The sequence below is a fragment of the Gavia stellata genome, chromosome 14 (genome assembly GCF_030936135.1).
Source record: "Gavia stellata isolate bGavSte3 chromosome 14, bGavSte3.hap2, whole genome shotgun sequence".
Lineage (NCBI taxonomy): Eukaryota > Metazoa > Chordata > Aves > Gaviiformes > Gaviidae > Gavia > Gavia stellata.
Window position 1 is genome coordinate 10,574,973 of NC_082607.1, and position 24,276 is coordinate 10,599,248.

At 34.6% G+C, this 24,276-nt stretch overlaps 1 protein-coding gene across 2 annotated transcripts in view; it reads left to right on the forward strand.

Annotated features, from left to right (window-relative positions):
• LRCH2 (leucine rich repeats and calponin homology domain containing 2) overlaps positions 1-19,771 on the forward strand; it is a 47,715-nt gene extending 27,944 nt beyond the window's left edge. The window contains exons 12-21 of one of the 2 annotated variants that reach the window (XM_059824436.1): positions 5,648-5,716; positions 8,234-8,282; positions 9,434-9,550; positions 12,815-12,859; positions 13,313-13,363; positions 14,457-14,514; positions 16,541-16,653; positions 17,838-17,975; positions 18,265-18,342; positions 19,497-19,771. In XM_059824436.1, the coding sequence (XP_059680419.1) occupies positions 5,648-5,716; positions 8,234-8,282; positions 9,434-9,550; positions 12,815-12,859; positions 13,313-13,363; positions 14,457-14,514; positions 16,541-16,653; positions 17,838-17,975; positions 18,265-18,342; positions 19,497-19,616 (838 nt within the window). In that variant the 3' untranslated portion in view covers positions 19,617-19,771. The remainder of the gene's footprint in view (positions 1-5,647; positions 5,717-8,233; positions 8,283-9,433; positions 9,551-12,814; positions 12,860-13,312; positions 13,364-14,456; positions 14,515-16,540; positions 16,654-17,837; positions 17,976-18,264; positions 18,343-19,496) is intronic. The other variant, XM_059824437.1, reaches the window with a different exon arrangement.
• Positions 19,772-24,276: the final 4,505 nt, after the last annotated feature.

Below are 24,276 nucleotides of genomic sequence, written 5' to 3' on the forward strand. Positions count from 1 at the left end.
AATATTATTAAAGATAATTTGTGTTACAATTAATTTGTTCTTTAACCTGCCTTATACCCCAAAGCTCTTCACACATTATCATTTTGAGAACAGTTTTGTCCAGCTGTTAAACAGTTAAAGTGACAGACTCTTTCAAGATACCTGGCCCGTGTTTCTTTTCATAAAATTGCTGTCTAGAGAAGCAGTGATATACCTCCTATGGAGAGGAAGACATGAATGTGAAAGTCTCTTCATTTTCTGGTTTGATGTGTGTTAACTTCATATTTTTTTTTCAAAGCAGTATACTTAAGTATGGTTAATGCTCATATACGTAGATTATTGGTAACATGTTAAAATGACTTTGTCCTAGTTTGTATGAGTTACGGAACCTGCATAAAGTTTGTTTGTGACTGGTTATTTTTATTCAAATACAAGGTAATTTAGGTGGTACTTTCTCCATTCAGTCTGATGCGAGATATAAATTTCCTATGGAGTGAAGGAGAAATTTGTTCGAACATTATTCTGTCTAATGACAGAGCATATCTATATTATAAATATGTATAAAAATAAATAATTTGAACAGTGTAAGTGCATCCTGATACACTGCCTGACTTTCTTCACTTCATGTTGGGCATCAGAAGAGAATGATTCTTGAAAAGGAACAAGCAGAAGATTAAAGAAATACAGTAGAACAAGCTAACAACTGTGTAAAAGGAAGAGCAGGGAGGAAAACCTGGAGTTGCGTAGCATGTGGACAGGCTAGGGTAGGAACCGTGTTCCTTCTGGTTCTTTTATCAAGCAGGCGAATAACCAGGGAGGTACTTTGGTGAGAGTAAGCTCTTTCCTGAAAGGCAAAAGTTGTAGTTAGTAGTAGTTCATTAACTAAAATAGTTCATTACAGTCATTCATTATCCCACAGTAATGGATTTAACTTCATACCAACTTGAATACTATTTTTGTTTCTTTTGAATTTCTGTGTAATTATGAGATTCTGCACTGCTGTTTTTCTTTTAAGATAGTTGAAATACATGTGAAGTCCTTAGAGAAATTGATATCCTGATACTTTGAATTGCAGAGCTTTAAAAATTCACCAGCATTTTATATTAGTTAAATATAATAGCAGTAGTGTGTTTGTGTGGGAAAGATAAAATACTTCTACTTATAACTCCATGCAGTGTATTTAAGAATTGGTTCTTCACATTGAGAAGGGAAAAATAAGAATGAAATCTTAATGCTAATGAATTCTTATTACTAGAAGTATTGCAAAAAGGACTAAGAACGCTGAATTTTGTTGTATTAATTTATTATTAAAGAGAGAATAAGTGCATTTTTTTCTTATATTAGGTTTTTATATGATGGTTATCTATATTGTACGTGGGTCTCGTTTGATTAGTTTTAATATTCCCTGGTTATCTAATAATTTGAAATACCAAGCCACTCCTCTTCTGAAGTACTGCAACTTAAATTTTACTTGTAATATGTTGTTGTATCTTAATGCAGTGATCTTGCTAATGGTTCTGCTTTGCTCTTGAATTGCAATGCAATTGACATATACTCTTGAACTGACATATGCAATCTTACTAGTTGTTAAGTTTTACTTCGTAGTTTAGCATTTACATTTTAAAGCTTACTTGTGTATCTTTAAGTACATGAGGGCAAAATCATCTCTGTTATAAAATTTAGCCCTGATCTTGAATCCATAGTTTTGTGAATTTATAATTTCTTGTCATAAACAGCAATAAGAATAATATTTAGAAGTTTAGTGAAGATATTTCTGTGTTTATTTGTAGAAAATATGTTCAGTCTGAGTAAACAGAATCCTCAGAAAAGTGAGCATCATGAAATAATTTCTTACTAATCATATTTCTGTTCATTCAGTGTGTTTTTTTTAAATATTATGCAGTCTCTTTTCTTTTTGCTTGCTATGCTAATGACTTCCCTGTCCTCTCCCATCAACCTATCCTGCTTCCTTCTTCCGTCTTTGGCTTTGATGTACATGAAATATGAATACAGACGAAGGCCTTTAAGCTATAGAACTTCATTCAGTGAAAAACTCTTCCAGAGGACAAGGGCGGCAGGACGTGCATCAAGGTATAAAGTGTTTGTAGAGCTTCAGATTTCCAAAGTTAAAATGTAGACAAAAGAAACAGTTTTGGCTGTTTCTTGGAATAGAAACACAATAAAGGGATTGGCTAATTTAGCCTAAGATATTTTGTTACCAAAAATAGATTGCAATGCATTTATTGTTCTTTAAGATTAAATACTATTTAAGGAAAATATATAATTAGGCAACTCTCCAAAGAACATTCGAATGAGTCCAAACCTAGAAGCATCATTTCCTGTCCCTTTGGCATGCTTTTTCTTCAGTTTTTTGGTTTTTAATATGTAGTACCTCAAGTATAGAACCTCAGGCAAAAGGTTTTGGGTTTTTTTTTTCATTTAAGATATCTTGGTTTTAAAGTGAACATTTTCAAATTAGCATGAGGAGTGGCAATTTGTTTTGCACTTGACAGCCATGAGGGAAGCATTTACAGATACACAAACCTCACAGGTAACAAGAAATCTGGAATGGGCTCTGTAGACTATGCTCAGGCATGTAGGTGATGAATCAAGTGATTTCAGACTTTGTTACCTTATCAATTGAAACTCTGTAACTTACTCTGAATACTCCTGGTCTGTTTCAAAAGAAAGTAGGGCAGCTTAGATTAAATAATCTTCGTTAGTACCAAATGAACCTGTTTCAGTTTGCATCAAAGTTAAGTATGGGTTCTTACCTGACAGCAGTGACTTCCTAAAACTGAATCCCTAAGAGCACAGCTTATGATCACAAAGCAGAGCCATATGTGAAGACAGTAGTCTGCTCCTGTATGAGTTTAAAATCCATAATTTCTTTTTGTCTCACTGCAGAAGATTTCTAGTGTCTTAATACACTTTATAGATCCTAGGTAGTGCTTGCTTGTTTAAACTTGAAGATAGCTAATCTTAAAATAGCATTACCATCATTCACTTCATTTGTGTGTCTTAATCGTGATACTATGTTTGCTCAAAATATGAAAGTATAAGTGAAAGAGAAGAGATTCCACTTTTTAAATTCTCAAACTTTAGAAAATATTTTCCAATATGATAATTGGAATTGCCATGGTCTTTCTCTCCCATCTAGTCAGCAGTTTGGAGTCAATGTTATGCTTGCATGATACAAAACTAGAAAAACGAGTCACAATGTTGTTTTTTGAGTATAATATATATAAATATGTGTCATTGTGTATATACTGTTGGGTAATTTATATTTCAAAGTCTGTATGAGTTCTAGAACCCTTTCAAAGTAATAGTTTGTATGCTACTTCTGTAACAACAGAATTTGTGTGGTTAGTAGGAACCATAAGTAGGAAATTAATTGCAGTACTAACACAAGTGTCTTACTGAATTGCTAAATAAGAACTTGCGTATGACCATCAGTAAGTAATTGGCCTGATAATTGATCTGTCTAATAAAAAAAGTTTTGGATTTAATGAATTGTAGTATGAATGGAAACAGTTGCTGGAATTTTTGTACCATTAACACCACACTTAAAAGAGCATGACTTCTGAATATGAGCTACTTGTACTTTCATTTTGCATACTCAGTTTTGCATTGTATTTCCTGGAAGACAGTACTTAACATGACTACAGTGATTTCTGTCCCCCCGCTTCCAGCTGAACAAATTATTTTGCCATGAATTCCTTAGTCTGCAATTTAGTAAATTCAGATTAATTTTCTTCATTTTCTTTAACTAAGAACTTTCAAGTTCCTTATTCCACAGGAAATTCAGATTTCTCTGACTGGACCAGTAACTGCTAACCTGACAGATACTGAACCTGCTGTTACTTCCCCATCAATATTCTTCAGTTTTTAAACAGGAAGTTTCAAAAAGGATTGGGTTTGTTTTACAAAGTATAAAAATGTACTTTGTTTATAATAAACTTAGCTTACTATAAACTCAGACATTATATACATGTTTCATAGAAACAGTGTAGCTGAAAAGTGCACGTGTATATAAGTTTGAATTAGCTTGAATAGTTTTTCCTTACGTTCCATATAATGAGTATAAAAAAGAAATGGCCTGTGTTGCATATAGTCATTAAGTTTACACTGATGGTGTCAGTTCTGGTGCAAGTGTTGCATCAAACTGTTTAGGTGACTCAAATTTCTTTTTTTTTTTTCTTTTTTTTTTTAAAGACCATTTTATTGTAATGGTCACATCTTGCTGCAAAGTTTGAAATTCTCATTGCTTTCAGCTGAAGACATAAGGCTAATTTAAATGGGAATTCTTTCTAAAAATTAATGACTTTAAAATAGCATGTTTATATTATGGTTTGATAACCTGTGCTCCAAATATTCATTTTTTGTAACGCTTTTTCCAGGCTGTAGTATAATTTAATTCTGGAATGCACCCTCAAAATCAAGTTTCTGAAGACAAAATATAGGGAACAGATGTTGCAGACTATGAATGCTGCAGACTGTGTTGGTTTTACAGGCTTAACTTCTAATAATCCCATTAAATTGAGGTTCACACAGTGAGAGACTTAAGCTACAAATGAGATTACTGAGCTCAGAGTTATCACAATAATCAGAGAAGTCTGACTGAAAATCATCAATCACTTAAAGTTAATGGTTGTACTGACCTATGTGATTAAAATGAAATATAAAAAGGTGCCTACTGTTTTACTTTCTTCCATTGAATAGTTGGTGTTCTCCTAATTCTTTCTGATTCTTAATACATTCTAGTTCTCTATATAATTCAGCGTAAATATAGTTTGATCACAGTTCTGCACATGAAGTCAGTGTCAAAGTGTAATATTACTACCTCCAAGAATTCAGAATTATTCTAGTTACTGTTCAACATGACACTTACTCAAAAACGTTTAAGTGTTACTGATTGTTTTGTTATTTTTAACACTTTAAACATCCATAATAGCTCATCTTTTCTTCCTGTGTGTGCGCACATGTCTGGTATGTGTTTGTTCCAGATGAAAAAACATTTCTGAATCTCTGTGTAAGTTTAGGCTTTTTTGACTGGCCACCATTTAGAAAAATGGAATTTCCATTGGTTCATTTCTTCGTTAGACTTTTTGTTTAGTTCTTAGCCTGTGTTTCTCCATTCTCCAACTCTCCTTTTTCTCTGTATTTCCTTTGCACTTGCAGTATTTCTTACTCAGCTACCTTCTTACCTGCTCCTGCTGACTGACTTGCGCTCAATCTGTGTATCATTTCTTGTCTGCTTTACGTTGACTATCTTCTGTCTTCGAATTTTAGTGAACAGTGGGGCCTTTTGTGTTGAGGGCAGCATAATTTTATACAGGTGTGAGATCAGTAGAAATAGTATGTATTTAGGAGAAAAATAAGAGGAGACTTCATTTTGGCTTGAATTATCATCAAGTTTTACTTCCATAAAATTCAGAACTTGAAATATTTCAAGAGCTGGAAACAATATTGTTGATTTAAATGGAAGCAGGATTGGGCTTGGATTTCATATGTGTACACACATACATATTCTATTTTTATGGAAAATGTCACCTTAATGTTCAAAACTTTTTACTTACAGGAAATGTTACACAGTAAAAGTAACATATTCTAAGAAAAAGGTTGGCTACAAAGCTGTTGAATGAATATGTATTTTTTTTCTTTCTAGGCTTCTTAATCATTCCGTTTCAGTAAGCACAAGGAACAGGCCAAAGCAGCCAATGGAATCTGAAAAATGGTATTGATATACTTAAATGTATCACAGCTTTCAATATTTTATTAATTTAATTTTTATATTTATTTTGTGTTGCTACTGCCATCTTCTGTCATAATGTTTTTAGCTCAAGATTAAATAGAAGCTACACAAATAATCTGTTCTTGAGCTTCTTTCTTTGAGATTAAAAAAAAATATGCTCTTTTGAGTCTTTAGGGAAATTGATGTCATCCAGAAACTAATTTGTGGGTCTGAGTATGGCAGTAATTCAGGTGCCTAAAGATAAGCATTCAGTGATGTTTTAGACATCCAGTTCCAGTCCAGAAGGTCATGTCTCCCACAGGTAATGGTCCTGTGCAGATGTTAGGTCCTGTGTTACATAAAATGGCACTGTAGCTGTGCTTGGGCATCTAAATTTTCTTCCCTGGCAGTCCTTTTGTGCTTTTAAGAGCTGTTGGAAAATGTTGCTCAGAGTTCAGCTTGCAAAACCTTTACTGTTTGTGGACGATGTGTCAATGAGGAATCCATTGTCTGCAGGAGCTGTACTCTTACGCTCTTTCTTTGAATTTAAAAAAACAAAAAAAACACCAAACAAAAAACCACACCACAAACAAACAACAAACAGAAACACCCAGAGCTTTGTCTTTCAGAAATTGGGAAATTACAGCTTCCCATTTCTGACTACATGGGTGACAGAGAACTTAGCAAGTTTTTGGCCCTTCCTCCCTTAAGGAATCCTAGATCAGTTTTTTAAATCAGTTTGGTCAAGAAATAATCTAAAGAGGGGGAGCTTATTGGCAGCCTCCTAATGAGAACTCCATTTGAACGGTGGCTCTTGTGATTTTTGCCAGCCCCATAGTCTTCAAAAGAATCTGTATCTGCTTGTGTTCACACCCTAGTTTAGCTGTGAATCTTGGAGACAAAAGCCATAACTGCTGTTGGTCTTGCTAGAGAGCACTGCGGGTGGTAACAGCTCTCTACAGTTCAGGTACACATCAGGGAAGCATTTACTTGAACAGAAAAGGGACACTTGTAGATATTTCAATGTGGTATATCCGATTTTGGCTATGTTCTCTCATTGGTATCTGCGGTTTTAAAGAGCTAGTTACGCACATGTCCTGTGGTTATATGAACCATGCTGCAACTATTATTCATTTGCATTTGGAACTTTCCAGTTCTTGGTTACTTAACATACAGTTTCTGTTATTTGGGATGCTGTCACCTATTGTAGTGTACAGCTGTGTTAGGCCTTCGTATTGTAGGGTAATCCAGGAAAGGTTAAATTTACCTTTCCTTGTTTTGTTAAGGAAACAAAGAGTTCTGAGACTTAAAAACAAAACAAAACAAAAAGCAAAACAACCCCAAACAAACACCCCCAAAAAACCTCCAACCACCCCTCCACGCCCTTGTGTGAAGTGTGCACACAAGATAAGGTAGATGTTGCAGGCTATTTGTTGTTTTATTGCACTGATATATAGGAACTCAAATCACACAATGCATAAGGAACATACAAAGAGTAAAAAGATTGTTATATCCCTAAAGAATTTACACTTGCAGAACATGTCATAGTTAATAGATACATATGTATCAACAGCAAAACTCAAGTTATTTATTGCAGCAGTTCCTGTGGTTCTCAACTGGATTGCTTATGAAGCTGTTAGACATGATTCAGACAAATTTCCTATGCCTAACAGTTTTAAAAAGTAGCATTATTGGTTTGAGGCAAAGGGAAAGAAAAAGGAAGGAAAAGGAATACAAAGTGGCAGAAGCTAAGTGCCTAGGTGCTTTCCCTTTAGGATTTATTATAATTGCTCGTGGTATTATGTCCTTGTTGCACTCAATCCCCAGCTGTTAGCCTTTTGGTATACTGTATAGCTTCTAAGCCAGCTGTCAGAATGTGAATGAAATGGTTGCTGGTAAGATGGTAGAAGTGAATTTCACAGAAAGATTTAGAAAGAAACATTTGAAGTGACCCCAAATCTAAACATTTTTATTTTCCTGAGAACTTTCAATAATCTCAGGGAGTCCATGTTCCTGAGTGTATTTTCTGAGACTTTGCAGTTTCACTGTCCCATCTTAGATGTTTTTCCCTTCCCTATTAGTATAAGCTTCTACTTTACTGGATAGAGCTAACAGTGAAATGAAGCATGTGAGTCTTCCAAAAGTTTAAGAATAGTTGTTTTGTCAGCTTTGAACAAAATGTTTCATTGATTGCTTTGAGAAACAAAACAATGAAGGTGCATCAGTAATCTCTAAAGGTCAACATGCTGAAGAAAAAGCTTTATCTGAATAAAGTACTGTAGTGTGGAAGACCTATTGTCAGCATATGGTAAAGGAGAGTGAAATACGATTTTACATTTTAGCCAAATGGTGATACTTTTTAGCCACATTGTGACATCTTTATACAGGTAGCCAAAAAATACTGTAGTGCTGCAGAGAAGCTGCTTTTTAAGTGTTCACTTTTTTGCTATTTTAAAGTAACTTGGTTTTAAAGTACACAAAAGTAGTAAATTTCATAATGCCTCTCATCTTAATTTTTAGTGTCTCAACAGATGAAGTGAATTCCCCAGTGTCCCCATACAGCTGGCAGGTAAATACTCAAATGTAAATGTAGTGGTTTCATATTTGAGTAATTTTTTTCTTTTTTAAATTTTGTTTTGGTTTTGTATTTCTGGCAGAAAACTTTTGTATATTCATGTCATCGCTTACACACATAGTTATTGTATGTATGTAATTGTGGTGAAAAATATAAAACCTTTTAAGAACTTATGCTTCAATATAATTTGCCTTGTGTGTAATGGAGACCTTTTCTTTTAAGAGCCTATGGTACTAGCTTTAAGATCTTGAAACTAATGAGACATAGGTTTTTACTTACTTGGTTTTAATATTTCTTTACAAATAAATTTTATTGCCTCACCATATTGTTCTTTTTTTAAAAATTTCTAAATGGTTTGAATTATGTAGGCCTTCCATTCCCCATACCTCACTGAGAAGCCTGCGTGATATAATAAAATTGCAGTGAAACTGTAGACAGTACTTTTTTATTATTTTAGGTTTTAATCCATCACGTATTTGCAATTTGCAATTGCTTTAAATGACCTGATATTCTAATATGAAGAAATAGTTGGAAATGTAGTTTTAGCCTTATTATGAAATGGTGTCTTCAGATTGCCTTCAGTTTTCATAAAATAGACATATTCATACATATTCATTGTTATTTTAAGAATAAATCTACTTTAGCTGTCTCTTCAGAATACATTGCATAATACAGTACATTGAAAGAGAGATTTCTTTTACAGCTAGTTGATGTGTATAATCTTTTCATAGGAACTGCAGACAAATACTTACATTGTCTTGTAGCCATCCTTTTCCTGTGCAATGAGTATTCAGATTGAGAAATTAGATCTGCTAGTGGCTAACGACAGTTCTAACTTTTTTGAAGTTATTTGTGGCAGCCTTAGGTGGCTTCCTAACATACCTACGAAAACTAGGCTCAGTGCAGAAAAGGGTGTTATTTTCTTAATTATTTCATAGATTCTTTTTCTTCTATGACATATGTTTTAGGATTTGAAAGGAAATAAGTGGTTTCTACCAGATTCACCATTAAGACTGATAACACTTTCATATCATAATCTAGCTTTATGAGAGAGGTAAACCGATTCATAATTGTTGTTCATAATTTGTGTTAATGCACACGAGGTATATTTACCTTTTACGTAAAAATATTTCTGAACCTTACAGCCACTGGAAAACCAGAAGGATTCAATGGATGAGAAGCATTGGCCAGAAACACAGCAAGTGATTTGGCAGAATGAAGAAAGAAGGAGAAGTAAACAAATTAGAAAAGAGTATTTCAAGGTAATGGGGGCAGTGTGGGTGGGTGACACTTTTTTTAATGAGAGTAGAAGAAACTATATAACTAAGTAAAGGTAAGAAAACCTCAAAAGTTGTCATGCTTTTAATTTTGCATGGAACCTGTAATTTTTTTATTTGGCTCTTTTGAGTTAAATAATATATACGTATGTATTTAGGGTAATGTGAGAGTCCAGGAAAATCAGGAGGAAAAAATTGACCAAATACTTTGTTTATCCTTGAAGTAAAATAAATTAATTTACCGTTATCTTCTGGTAAAGCCAGAAACTAATCTTCAGTCATGGTCCTTCCCCATCCATTTTGAGGGATTTTTTTTTTATTTTTTTTTTAGTAGTGCAAGGAAAATAGACATTACCTTTTTGTGCAGCTTGGTTATAAGAATGATTTATGCATTTTGGTTCCCACTGCATTAGTTTGCATTTTAGAGAGGAAATTTCCTCTGTATTTGCTGCTGTAGTGAGTACTATTGGTCACCAGATGTCAGTGCCTGCTTATTCCAAAACAGATAGGAAGCTGTAGCAGCATTAGATAAAATTTGTTTTGGCATATGGTAGAGAAATAGGAGAATTCTGACCAGTGCTAGGTTGAGTTAAAATTAAATTTGTCACTTATGAAATTAGTTTCTTGGGTCTTTTGCCATCAAACATCTTTATGAAATGCTAGGGAACTTCAAAGAAATTAAATTATAGGGAAAGCAGAGCATGCTGTACAGGTCTGATACATTCATGTGATTATAGAAGCTATTAATTTTTTTTCCTGAAGAGTATATAGAGTTGTAGCCTAACTTGAATTCTACTGACCTCTTTCCAGGGTTTTCATCCCTAAATTAATTTTGCCCTGCAGCCTTTGAGGGGAAGGGGAGAAACTTCTAAGTAAAACAGAATTAAGTCATTTGACTCATTAAACAGCTGTGCTATCAATACAGAAGACCTGCATTAGTGATTCCTCATAACTTTAAAGGATGTCTTTAAATGCTAATCCAGATTTCAGTTTTGAGCTCTGTGATTGAAGCAGATACTTCAAATCACATTGCATACAGCTATAGACATGTTTCAAAAGTGAATTAAGCAGGCTGTACCGCTAACAAGAAATACTGTATCACTAATAGTTTCATTTGCAAAAACAAGGCAATAAGCAAGTGAAATGAAGTCTGTCTTCCATGGCAAACTGGGAAAAAAAAACCCAGGTACCACTGCTGTTCTGAGAAACCAGTGAAGATATAATTCATATTATGTCCGTGTTTTCTTGGCAAAAAAGCTCATTGAATAATCATTTCTGTACTGCCAAACATTAATATGTTAAGAATACATGCTAAATTACTGCAATGGGCATCATTAGAACAGGGAAAATTTATTTGGATCAGCATCCAGAAGTATTTATAGGGCATCTTTATTATACTTATATTTTTATTGTGCAGTTGTACTGTGCAGCAGAAGGATAGGAAAATGACCGTGAGAATCAGAACTCCTCTTATTGTGGCATTCCACTGAAGTCTTGGAACCTGAAACCTGTGTTGCATTAAATATGTAAAAAGAATCTTACCATTGAGGACAATTTTTATCAGCCAGAACACTTTTTTTTTTTTTCCTGGAATAGTTGGTAGTTGTTTTGGATCTTGGCTACATCCAAGCTGAAATTCTTTTCCATTGTGGATATGCTACATGCTAGCTTTGATATGGATAATTATGGTGGAAAAACATGAACGCAGAACTGGCCAAAGGCCTGTATAAACAGAAGTCAGCAGCGGAGGTCTGCAGGGTGTGGAAAATTAGGCTTTGCCTTATCAGCTGCCAAAGTAATATATTCCTTTGTACTGCAAACTTACAGGAAATAAACCCAAGAAGAGAAATATCCAGTCATGGATATATGTAATAGGTCTCTGTCTGACCCCAGAAATACCTGTACTCCATGCATAGTTTAAAAAAAAAACCCAAAACCAACCACCAAGACAAAAAAAAATCCACCCCCCCCCTCACCCCCTCAAAACAAACAAAAACTCCAAAACAACAAAAGAATCCCACAAACCAACAACTGACACTTTATTCAATCACTCTTCAAAAGTCATGTTTAGTTTGCACGGAAAATGAATGCCAGTAAGACAGCTAACAAAGGCTATGTTTGTCCTAGACTTCGATGTTCAAGAGAGATGCTCTTCACTATTGTTGTCAGAATCGTTCCGGATGTAGTTCAAAAGCTGTTGAAAGTTCGACTCTATAAAGCTGTTCAATTTTACAATCCAACAGTGCTCAGTTATAACTTTGAAGAAGACAAGCATGTTCTATGCATAACTAATAAAGACAACTTTCTATAACAGAGCTATGTAGGTTTGTGTTTATTAGTGTTAAAGAACATAGCTGCAAGTCAGGTTTTTCTTCCTTTTTAAGAAATTCTTCTAACTAAAACCTGTATGTACCCCTAAAAGTCGGATCTTTGAAGGAGAGGCATCCTTCCAGTTCCAAAGTTAGTCTCTTAATTTAGCCTGTGTTACGTGTTATAAAGATGTGTAGGCCAGCCATATACACACAGCGCACTTACCAGAGTTTTGTAGTGATAGATCTTTTTAATTCTAGCTGCATGGTTTTTTCTATTTTTTGTACGTTTGCTCTGCAGACAATGTAACACACTTATTTTCTTAAATACCGCTTTTGTAAATTTCTTCCTTCAATCCCTCCTTCATTTCCTACACTTCCACGAAGTGGGACAGTGATGAAGGCAGTGCGCAACAAATCAGACAGAATTGTGGAAAAAGTGCTGGTCTTAAATAGATGAAAGGATGTGATCAGGCTTTGAAGTTATAGACAAAATATTGATTTTTTTCAATGTTAATTTTATACAGTAAGTCAATCTTTCAAAGTGTAAGCACTCAAAGTTACATAATAAAACATATTGTAAAAGCAACTTTCATGGGTTGCATAATTTTTTCTGAGAAATAATGCTTCAGAGTAGCAGTTGTTATAAGGTCTCTTCACTTGGATCAACTGTCATACGCAGTCAGAGTCACATTATGAAAGTATTTATTTAGTTTTAAAATGCTCTTATCCTCTCATCAACATAACAAAGATCTTGACTAACCTAGGAACTAGATGTTTCTTTTCTGTTTTGTTTCTTTTTTGCTCCTTTGGTTCTGTAACATGTTTTTTTTCTCAGCAGCTTCACCAGTAATAAGTAACATCTGAGTGATATCAAGCCATTTAGTTCAAATGAAAACCATGCTTCCATTTTAAAGTAATAATTGTGTGTGTTTTGCAGTATAAGTCTTCCAGAAAGAGTTCAAGTGGAAATGAAAATGATGAGGTGAGAAACAGTAATTGTGTAAAATATTTAAGAAAACGTTTTCTTTATTTGTCTTTTATGAACACCTACGAGCCACAGTCACAGAACAGGAGAAAGTTGGCTAGAGTCCACGCAAACAAACTTTGCATTCCAAAGCCATAGCAGAAATAAGTATTGTACTCCTTTATTTGAAAGATGTCATCAAGATTGTGTACTGGGGAAGGCAGGGCATTGACTTGCTTTAGTAACAGGAAAGTTAATTCACTTATCAAGCAGAGGTAATGTAAAAGTAATATTTGACATAAACAGTGAACAGTGTTTCTTTGACTTACATGTTTTTAAATTTAGTTGCTGCGTTTGTAACATACTTGACAAATGTTGTATGTCTCATATATTGTGTATTTCATAATTTAATTTTTCTTGTTAAATCATAATTTTCATTTTTATAATTTCATTTCTTTGATTTCTTTTTAGCAAGACAGTGATAATACTAATGTGTCCCCACAGTCTCCTGTGTCGTCTGAGGTACAAGTTTGTGGTTTTGTTTTTCATTCAACAAACATTTCTTTGTGCGCATTACTTGTCACAAGGTTTTCCATGAAGATGTAAAGCTGTTAATTTCCTTTGAAACTGCAATTAGAAATATTTCATTATAATAAAAATTCAAAAATAGATATAAACTAGAGACAGATATTACAACTTGTTTTACCATTGCAACTATCTGATGTCTCCAAGATATCTTCTTTTTGAATGGTGTGTAGAAAGGTGCATTGCTTTGTCTCCATTATCTTTCCTAATGAAAATAGTTAATAAAAATCAAATATGCCGTATTTTGTAGGTGTCCCCTATGCATTAGCCATCCAGAGGATTTTAAGTAAAACCTGTGATTTAGTATTTTATATATCACAGGGAACCTAAAGGTGCTGACGCTTCTTAGAGTTTCATCCTTTACAGTTCTGGCTGTCATCTTTTGTGGTGCAGCCTTGCAGCTTCATTCACTGGTTGCTTTCCTTTTTAAGGAATGTCCATGTGATCTCACTCTGGCTGCACTACACTACTGAGCTCTGAATAAGGCATACCAAAGATTATTAACATTTTTCCATCTCATGTCTATAAGAAACCTGAGGGAGCAGAATGAGAACATCTTCCAAATACAGTGACATGAGTTGAAATAAGGATATCTCATATACATACCAAATTACCAAGTGCATCTCTTTTTTTAGATGGTGAAATGAGAAAAAAACTGATCTTCATAATTGAAAGTAAACATTTCTCTTAAGAAATATTTTGATGCTAAGTGTTGGGAGGATATTTGCATTTGCTTACAGCTGGCTTAGAACTCTGTTCACAGCATGGTTTACAGTAGTTTGAAATGGTTTAGAGTAGATTTTAGTTAATCTGGTGCTGCTTTTCTTCCTCAGTAAGGTAATTTTATCTATGTGTAGTGAGGTTACTTTCATTCCATTTCTTTTATACTGTTGCCTTCAAAGGAGTGTGTTACAGTTAAGCAGAAGGACTCACTTTCCTTAGGCAGGAATAATTTAAACACTATCTTGATGGGAACAAAGGTTAATTCTTTTAATGAATGGAAGAAAATTGACTTTGTCTCTTTTAACAGGATTATGAAAGAACAGATAGTAACACTCATGGTCCATTTGGTCTCAAACCAAGGTCAGGTAAGCTGCTGTTCTCTAACATAGCGTGATAGAACAGATGTTTATTTCCCATGCTGGAATAGACGGTAAGGATAGCAGATGCATGAATTGGAATGAATATGAAGAGACGCCACAGTACAGCGATCCACTGAGTGTACTTATCACAAGCATAGTACTGGGAAAGACATAGACAGCTGCTTTGGCAAACAAATAATTGAAAGATCCCCAAGTTGCACAGTGATTTTTTTTTTTTTTAATTTTTAGTTTTTTTCCCTACTGATTTATTTTGTGCATATTTAGTCCCTGTCAAAGAACAGGGAAACAGCATGCAGTTGTTCTTGAGACCTGATGGCTGAAGCAGGAGGCTTTCGAGCGAAGTAGATTTTTGTAACTTGTCCTGTGAAAGGATGCTTTGAGCAGAGCTTTGCCAGGAGTTTTATGGCGTAGTGCTTTGTTGCACCCTGACTCTTCCAAGACTCTGCCATACCCTCATAAGAAAGTTGTATTGCCTAAAGCAGACTTTCAGTCCCCTGAAATCTAGGTAGAAATAATACAATTATTTTTTTTGCAGTTACAGTATTCTTTTGTTTGCAAGTGTCTATGTGAATATTGGATGTCAACAGTGTAAAACCTAGTTTGGAAAAGCCAGTGTGCAATCCTTTTTCCAGTTAATACTACTCTTCTCTGTTTTTAAGGGAAGTCTTCATGCAAATTCATTAAGAAAGAATGATCTCAGCTCTTCGGTTTAATTTCATTCAGTGGTTATGGTAGCAAAGCTTGACCTCCTTGAAACTATCCTGTGAGCCCTCAGTAGTAGAGTATGTCTGGCTGAGGTCATGCAAGTGGCACCTTCAGGGCCCTTAAGTCACTTGAGATTTTTAAGTGTGAAACTTCTGCGACAGAGATGGTTAGGTTAGTTGCATGTACCAGGACATGCCTGGCTGATCATTTTGATGCTTCCCAGTTATCCTTGACTGTGTGAAGGTGCAGATTTGGTAGCAGGAAGCAGGCTTGTTAGGACTTCTTAGCCCACCTTTCTCACTGCGGTAGTCGGCTTCCTAGGAGCCACTGCCAGCTCACATCTGTAAAACAGCAGCACCCCTTTCAATCAGTTCTAGGAAAGTGAATGGTATTTTGTTTCTTAGTTACAAGCCAAAATCTTTGTGGCTTTAGATGCTTCCATAGATACTGTTGGTAACATGCAATTGTATTTTTTTGGATACAAACTACATACTCTCATAATGTATAAAATCAGAGTAACGATTTCAAGAGTATCTATAAAATTTCTGTTATTTTTGATTGTTTCAAATAGTTTGCATTTTAGCAAGAGATCTAACAACATAGAAAGTTCTAAAGATATAAGTATAGATTTTTTTTTCTCAAAAAAAGTACTTAGGGATACAGTGGTATTGCTGCAGAAGAGTTTTTACTTGCCAGTGTTCTATAAAATAATAGAATTGTCATTTGAAGGCTTTCTGACCATGAAGAATACTAAAGTGAATGTAATTATTTAACAGACCTCCTTTTGAAAGAACTCTGAACTTTTAGATGAAACATTTCCCATTTTTCAATTAGTTCTTTAATAAACAATCACTGTGTCTCTGCATATGCACACCTAACACATGTATATATGTGTGTGTATATATATATTCTAAGTCTTTCATTGTAAGTCATATCAGGGAATTCTGTCCCTTTTGCTAGCCTCCATAAAGACTTTATTAAAAGTAAAACACAATGAAAATACTTTCAAAGCTAGATTGCAAGATATGCTTGGAAAGTGGAAATGGAGTTGTGTATCTCAAACACGTTTGAATATCGAAGTCAGTTCTGTCTCCATATTTTCTAGTTATCCATTTGCACTTAAGTAAGATTGTATTTTATTTGAAAGATTAGGTTTCATAGACAGCATCTTTTACATCATGATATTGAATATATCTGTTCTGAAAAGTTCTGCATCTTCTTTCCCATTTTTGTCCTTGGTGGTAGATTTAATAATTGCAGTTTTTTAATCTGAGTTCTGAAAACTAACTTCACTAATGTTTAATAGCTTTCAGCCGTGCATCTCGACAGGACTATGGTACAGTGGATCCTGGATTTACAATGAGGAGGAAAATGGAGCATTTAAGAGAGGAAAGGGAACAAATAAGACAGCTTCGCAATGTACGTACCATTATTTACTCTATGGGTGCAGTGCATCAGTGCATTTCATTTGCTCTGTACCACAATTTAAACCTTTATAATACAGGCCTGCAAATCATTGCAGTTGTACAAGGGCATCTCTGTAGTGATATTTCTTCCTAAGGAATTTCATGTAACAGGCTACACTAGTACTATTTTTGGTCCAACCAAAATACCAACCAGGAATTAAATGGTGTTTTAGCTGCAAAATGAAGTGAAATGAAAAATGAAATTTTTCTTTAGGTTTCTGAGGTTTTAGGTTTTCCTAGGGAGACAACAAGTCTGCTTGTGTTTGCTGCTATTTGACCTGAGATTTGAAGAAAGATGGTCACAGTCTTCTGAATAGCCTAATGCTTTTTGAGCGTGGAAAGTTGCTACAAGTTATACAATACTGAATGGGATCTAAGTTTCCGACTTCCGATAAGTTGTTTTCTGTATAATTCTGTTCTCAAGATACTTAACAGTTGTAGTTAACCATAAATCGTAGCAGCTCCGCTTTCCAGGGCAGTACTGATTTGGGGTGTGACTTCTATGAAGGCTGTTTCTGTCTTGTCTGGTTCACTTCCTGAACAGTGAAGGCTTGTTGCAGGGGCAGAAAAAAACATTCCCTGCTTACCTTCTCTGTTTTGCAACACAAATGTGGGCACTTATTGGCCACCCTTTCCTCAGCTATTTAACTGTCATCTGCACGAGTGAAATAGCAATGCCCAAAGTGTTTGTGTTCCCCTCTTGTTTTTTCTTTTTCTCCTTCTCCTAGTAAAATTGTGTATGATTTTAACCCACAAATTCTGCACACTAACAGCTAATGAGGTATTCAGCCTAACATTTCTGTCCTTAAATTCTGTGCTTTCCTATTATGAGTAGCGAGTTCATCATATGGCTTCGAGAGCTATGTATCATGGTAGTTGTTGGCTGAATGTCTTTCTCAATATATGTAGTTGTGTTGTTTAAAAAAACCAAACACACTCAAAAAAACAAGCAAAGGGAATGTAAGGTTAGTGATAAAGAGAAAAGGGTATTTGTACTCAGTAAAGTGTGAGTTGACTCCATTTATTTCACTTTAGTATTAAAATGTCCCTTTTAAACTGAATGCTTTAAAATATCCTGGATTTAAAATTAAAAATTAGCTAATGTTGAAAGTAACTTAATTATGGACTTTTTAATAGAATCTTGAATCAAGGTTAAAAGTAATTTTGCCAGACGACATTGGAGCAGCATTGATGGATGGTGTAGTTCTTTGCCATTTAGCCAATCACATAAGGCCACGTTCCGTTGCCAGCATTCACGTACCATCACCAGCAGTGGTAAGTCATTTATCTCACTTTAATTGTGTTGTATGTGAAAACAAGCTTTTGAAGTTCAATGTTAAAACATCATGAATCATGTTTACCATATTAATTGGCTACATTCCTCACTTCAATTTTTCTGCAAGAAGCATTAAAAAAGGCTCAGAAGTTTACTTTAAGAGCTATTTTCATATACTGAATCTTCATAGAATTTGTTTTGTGTTTTAGCAACTGTTACTGAATTTGCATCAGAAATCTAAAATCCTTCATGAACGTATGATGAAGATCTAACATCTTGTCTTTACAGCCTAAACTCAGCATGGCAAAGTGCCGAAGAAATGTTGAAAACTTTCTTGATGCTTGTAAAAAATTGGGCGTTCCGCAGGTACATTAATTGCTTTATTGACTTATTAACAACCACAGAAAATGTCAGCAAATAATAAAGTTGGTTTTTTTGGGGGCCTTAATTCAGGGAGCAATAGTGATTATAACACTGACCAGGAAACTTAAAGAAATGAAAAGAAGTCCCATTTCTAGCCTGTGGCAGGAACTTGAGGAAGCTAGTTTCTCGTCAGTTCCTTATAGTAAAAATAATACTGACCTCCCTGTAAAATAAATGATTGTCTAAACAGATGAACTGATGTGAGAGGATGATGTTGTAATATTTGAAAGTCTTGAGTTTAGCAACTCACTTTGGCATGAATTTCAGTGTCTGCCTAGGAAAAATGCTGCAATTACTGAAATATGTAGCCTAACTGATTAGCTATCTTTTTTAGAACAGCTGTAGTTGCAGCCCATTATTCATGCTTCTGTTGCCCAAGTTCATCCTCTTACTTCCCTGTATGAGGGGAAAACCCCTAAAGATCAAATAATTTCCTGCATATTATGAGAGAGAAAACTCCCTCAACCCTTTTTAGTGGAACAAGAAAATTAGTTCATGGATTTAGAAGCCTGGGTTACTGCTTTGCCACAGCTTCTATCTAGCGTGCAGCCACAGGCCATTCAGAGTTTAGAGATTCTAAGATTTACTTCCTGAATTATACGTAGCACCAGCTAGCTGTTCAGAAAATTGTCCAGCTTTTGCTGAATTTTGAAACTGAAAGATTACTTTCTTGGGGAATGGCTCATTACTGAGGACCGAGTCTATCAGCACTTCCAAGTTTTCCCAAGGGGAAGAATTGGTAATAAGCCTACAAAACAAGGGAAGGGGGAAGTAAGCCACTGAGCCAACAGTGCCCAGCAGCCTGTTTTTCTTGCTCTGCTTATGAAAAGAAACAGTGTCTTTGGCTTTATGAAATTAGCAGTCTTATGTATCTTCTGATGTTGTCATAGTTTAACGCTTTAAACAGATCTTAGATATCATTAGTTTCTGACCATTCTGTTACTGTAGAGAACCACATGCGAAATTTAAGGCCAAAGACATTTTCTGTGCAAGTGTCTTATAGTGATGTATGTGTGATTTCATAGAGAATGCATTTGTTACCTGCCTTGGGGAAAAAAATGAATGAAGCTTGATACACATACCACTTTATTTTGCAGGAGAGACTTTGCTTGCCTCATCACATTCTGGAAGAAAGGGGTCTGGTGAAGGTTGGCCTCACAGTGCAAGCTTTGCTTGAATTGCCAGCATTGAAAGTATCTCAGCTTTCCTCCATGTGACATGACTTCTTGGAAGCTAGACAACTTACCATTCAATCTGTTGATTTGGATTGCTCTGAGGCAGTTCAGCTTCCTACATGGGAACATCCAAGCCATCGAAGTCTAGTATCTGTCCAGATGCTGTAGAGAGCCTTACTTTGGAGTTGTACGTGAAAACCTTGGAGTCAGCTGAGAGTTGAAAGAACATAATTATTCTTTTTTTCTTTTGTAATTGGATGCACAAAGAGATTGTGGTAGCATCAGGTTCTCTTTCCAGTTAATTTAAGTTAAAAGCTGCCATTTAACATCTCACAGTGTTACAGTTAAATGCTGGATTTATTTTCCTACATTGAAAATGTTGTTTGAATTCTTTTAGAAGTACAAAGCACGCCCCCCCCACTTTATTCTTTCAAGTCAATCATTTGCTTTAAAGGTAAAAAGTAGTGGTGGTATGATGGTAAAAATGCAAGCGACTGATCACTTGTAATCCACTTTCGCTCTCTCAGAAAGCATAATATTTGCGTTCTTTATTTTTTGCACTCCTGATTTTAACTTACACACTTCTAACATTGCCAGTATTTAGTCTGAGTGTATGGTGATTACACAAAACAGTATACAATGGGAAAAGGACACATTTTATTGAGTTTTTTCCAGTCTTCTAGGTTGGTGCCAAATATTTTTTTTTCAGTTGTACTGTAGATTGTTTACATGTGAAGTGCCTGTGTAATTGATAAACCTTAATAGTCTTAAACATTTTTGAAATTTCTTTGTTTAAAATAGATAAAATGGAAATTTTTAAATATTTTAATAGTTTTTTGTAAAATCAGTACGTGAAGATTTAAGTAATACTTCACATTTTTGATGTTGGGTGTTTTAAGTTTGTTGCACAATTGGTTATTTTGTTGTCTAATAATTAGAAAATGCTGTAAATACTTTTTATTTATGATATTTAATTTGATAATACCTAATCACTTTTGGTTTAATGTATTGTTGGACAAAAAAAAGTTGTCTATTTTTCTTTGTTTGGGACAAACAAATATACACGGTGAGTAAGACATGAGGACTAGTGATGCATACAGAGTAATTTAGGACATTTTGATAAAACTGCCAAAATCTCAGGTTTACGCTGTGACTTTCAGGATTTTGTGTAATACTGCTCCTGATCTCACATTACATTTTTACAACACGTATATCCATAATTTAGTTGAGAAATATCAGTGCTTATCCTTTTTAGTGTTTATGGATTTTATTGTGTAATTTACACAAGGGTGGCATAGCACACAAATCTGTTTGCACACATGTCACTGTGCTGAGACATTAGACTTTTCTGGATAAATGTGAAAAAGAAAAATTTCCACTGTGGTGGTTTTTTGAAACTTTTGAGTTTATGTATTTGTTCGCTACTACACAAATTCTCGGTTTTGAGAACATTCTGAAACCATACACAGTTGAGTTCTTCTCCAAACAAGTTGCAAATAATTTCATAACTTTAGTAACAAATCTGTGTGCATTAGTTTGTTCTTCATGAATAAGTAGCTCAATTAAAAAAAAGTTCTGACTGTCACAGATTTTCTATTTCAGGCTAAGTTCATTTAGATTGAGGGATATGTTTGCCAAGCGTCTAACAAGATTTGATTCTGTTCTCTCCAATTGATCAAGACCCCATGTAACATAATTCATAAAAGAATGAGGGAGAGGTATCATTTACTCCTTACTTCATTTACTGTAGTCCTTAATAGCTGAGAAGAAAAATAACCTTTTTCTGATGACAAGATTTTTTTTTTAACAGATACGTTATTTTAAAATCCATTGAAACAAGCTGATTCATGTGTAACAATTAAACCACTATTATTTATATAGTGTTTTCTTAAAATAGAGCTTATGGAGAGGCTGGTGTAAAACTTGATTTGCAAAGTCCTAGACAGAAATCTTCGGCTACATAAATACTTGTTCAAGGAAACTGGATTGCTTTTTAAATAATTCACATAATACTCATTTTAACAACTTCAATATCTATTTTTCAGTAAAGGCAGTATCTGAAAAGTCATACTAAGATTAACATGAAAAAGTAATATAATTCATTAAGCAAAATGCGTGTTGTCTGCTACATTTGAGGAACACAGCCATTGAAAAAGAATAAGTCATTGTCATTCAATTCCTTGCTATGGTACGTGACAACAACAACACAGTTCCATTTCGGTATGTTAGCCATAGAATTGCTAACTGTAAATTGTCACTTTCAGTTTTCTGGCTTAAACTGAGCTACACTACTATTTCATTGTCATATTTAAATATGTTTTCTGATCTTAAAGTAATTTTTTTCCTACTAGAACTAAATTTATAAAGTTATATCACAGTGTAAACATAAAGAATTCCCTTGATGTAGCATGCCAGATGCATACCAGGTTTTTTTTAAGCTTAGATTATTTTCCTAATTAACTTGAAAACTGGATATGACATTAATGTACTTATTTTAAACTGTATCTCTGAAGTTGAAAACTACTAAAATAACATTTTTTAATTTTTTTTAGTACTCTGGAGTTCTTCCCCACAAACTTGCTAGAAACAGTCTTGCTTTGCCATTCATTGGAAATTACTATGGCTTTTTTAATGCTTATGGGGAAGGATAATCATGACTCTTCCAGGGCTTCCTTTATAGCATCGCAAAGATTAAGGCCTTTGCGTATCCTTAGGAGCAATCTGAGAAAAGGTCCACTGTGCCCGGATGAATCTTTTCTCATCTTTCTTTAGCTGCTTTTACAAATAACAATAATCTAAAGCCTTGCTAAAATTGGCTGTTCTCATCGTGATTTTTCTAGGAGCAAATGCAAAAAAGGTGCTAAAGTTTTGAATTTTAAGTTTTAATTTTAAAGCAGCCTGTGGAATTTTTTACTGTCTTCTCTGTACAAGAATTTGCCTACTGTTCCCTTTCTCCCTTTCCATTTGATTCCCAGCATCATCTTATTTATTTTTGTTCACAGATCTAGTGACTTCATATTGTTCATTACTGCATGCCACTGTCCTCCTTCCTCTTTACTTTTTTTTTAAGAAATAGCTCCACTGGCATTGGTGAACTGCTGTGATTCCAGAATCCCTGCTCACAACATTTAGTATGTTTGAGATATCCTTTTCCTATTTTGTTTAGGATGCAATGTCATTACTTAATACTTGGTACAGCTGATAGGACAGTTAAAAACAGAGGCCTGCCCAATTCCTGTTGTAGTCACTCGGTTTTTACTTTGGGTGTGAAGAAAAGTCAACATGAAAAGCTTTAGGAAACTGCATTAAGTTTTCCTAATAAATTTAAGAGTTAACTAGGGTGCTTTTGTTATTGTGAATGCTGTACAAAGTTACTGCAATAATGTGGTATGAACTGTAAACTAGAGTGAATCAACTACTGATAGGGCTTCTGGCATTGTGTATTTTTTTCTATTTTTTTATGTCATTGGATGCAGTATGTTGCACAAGAATGATCTTTCATTTAAGCAATAATGTCCCAGATATTGTGAGATCTTAAAGCATTAGCATTAAAATAATTGTTGTAAAGTGTGGTGACTTCCCATACAGTATCTCAGAAATGCTTCACATCTCTATGTAATACTGCTAATCCAGTGTGCTAGCTGGGGCACTGCTGGGGATGCAGAAAACCGTTTATACCCATGTATCTGGAGGCCTTTCAAAATACAGCCAAGAACTAAAATTATCATAAAATGTGGAGGAATGCATTTGAAACAATAAATAACTATGACATGAATCATACGAATTTCTGGGTAAAATCCTAGCTTCACTGAAGTCAATGCAAGTTTTGCTCTTCACTTCAGTAAAGATTTCACCTTTTCAGTTTATGGAACACCTCAGCTGGAGACCATAGTAAACACGGCTTAAACTTGTTTGACACTAGCAAAGCTTTAGTGTCAAATTCTTGACTAAAAATAGTGATTTCTGGTAAGTCAAAGGAAACTGTAAAATATTACACTGATTCATTTATTCAATACAAATTTTCTGGTATGCCACATGCAGTATTAAGACAGTAGAAAAAATGACTTTGAAGCACAGCTTTCATACTATGGGAAGGTATGTCACCACAATAAAATTGCAGGTGAAGACTACCATCAGTAATTTACTGCACTAAAAGTTTATTTCAGCTATCTTATTGTTTAGCAGCAGTCTTCTCAGATTTTGAGATAAATCCATAGCCAAATTCAAACAAAAAATGAAAAGGCATCTGTTTTCAATAAAACTGAATTTCCATGTGTCTTAGTATTGAAGAGAAGGACAAAGGTCTGGGCTTCTTCCTTCTGATGATTTCTTAAATGCTTATATGAAAGGTAGCTGTTGTATCTAACACAGTTGCAGTCTGCCTGATTGTCTCAGAACCGGTCTGCACACCAATGCAGAGATAAAGCACTTTTGTGATTTGACTGATTTTAACTGAAAGCAACTTGCGGGAGTTTTCAGTGCTTTCTGCAGATAGGAGATGATTTTGTATTGGTAAATCGAGTTTCTCTTTTTTTTCCTCACTAAGTCAGGCTAACGTATGTGTTTCTTTCAAGAGGCACATCATATTAAACAGTGACCTCTGCTTGAAAAACAAAAGGAAATAAACAAAACAGCACCCCAACACACACAAAACTGGTGAAATATTTATTTCCTGTTTCCAGGTGACTCTTTGGAATTAAAA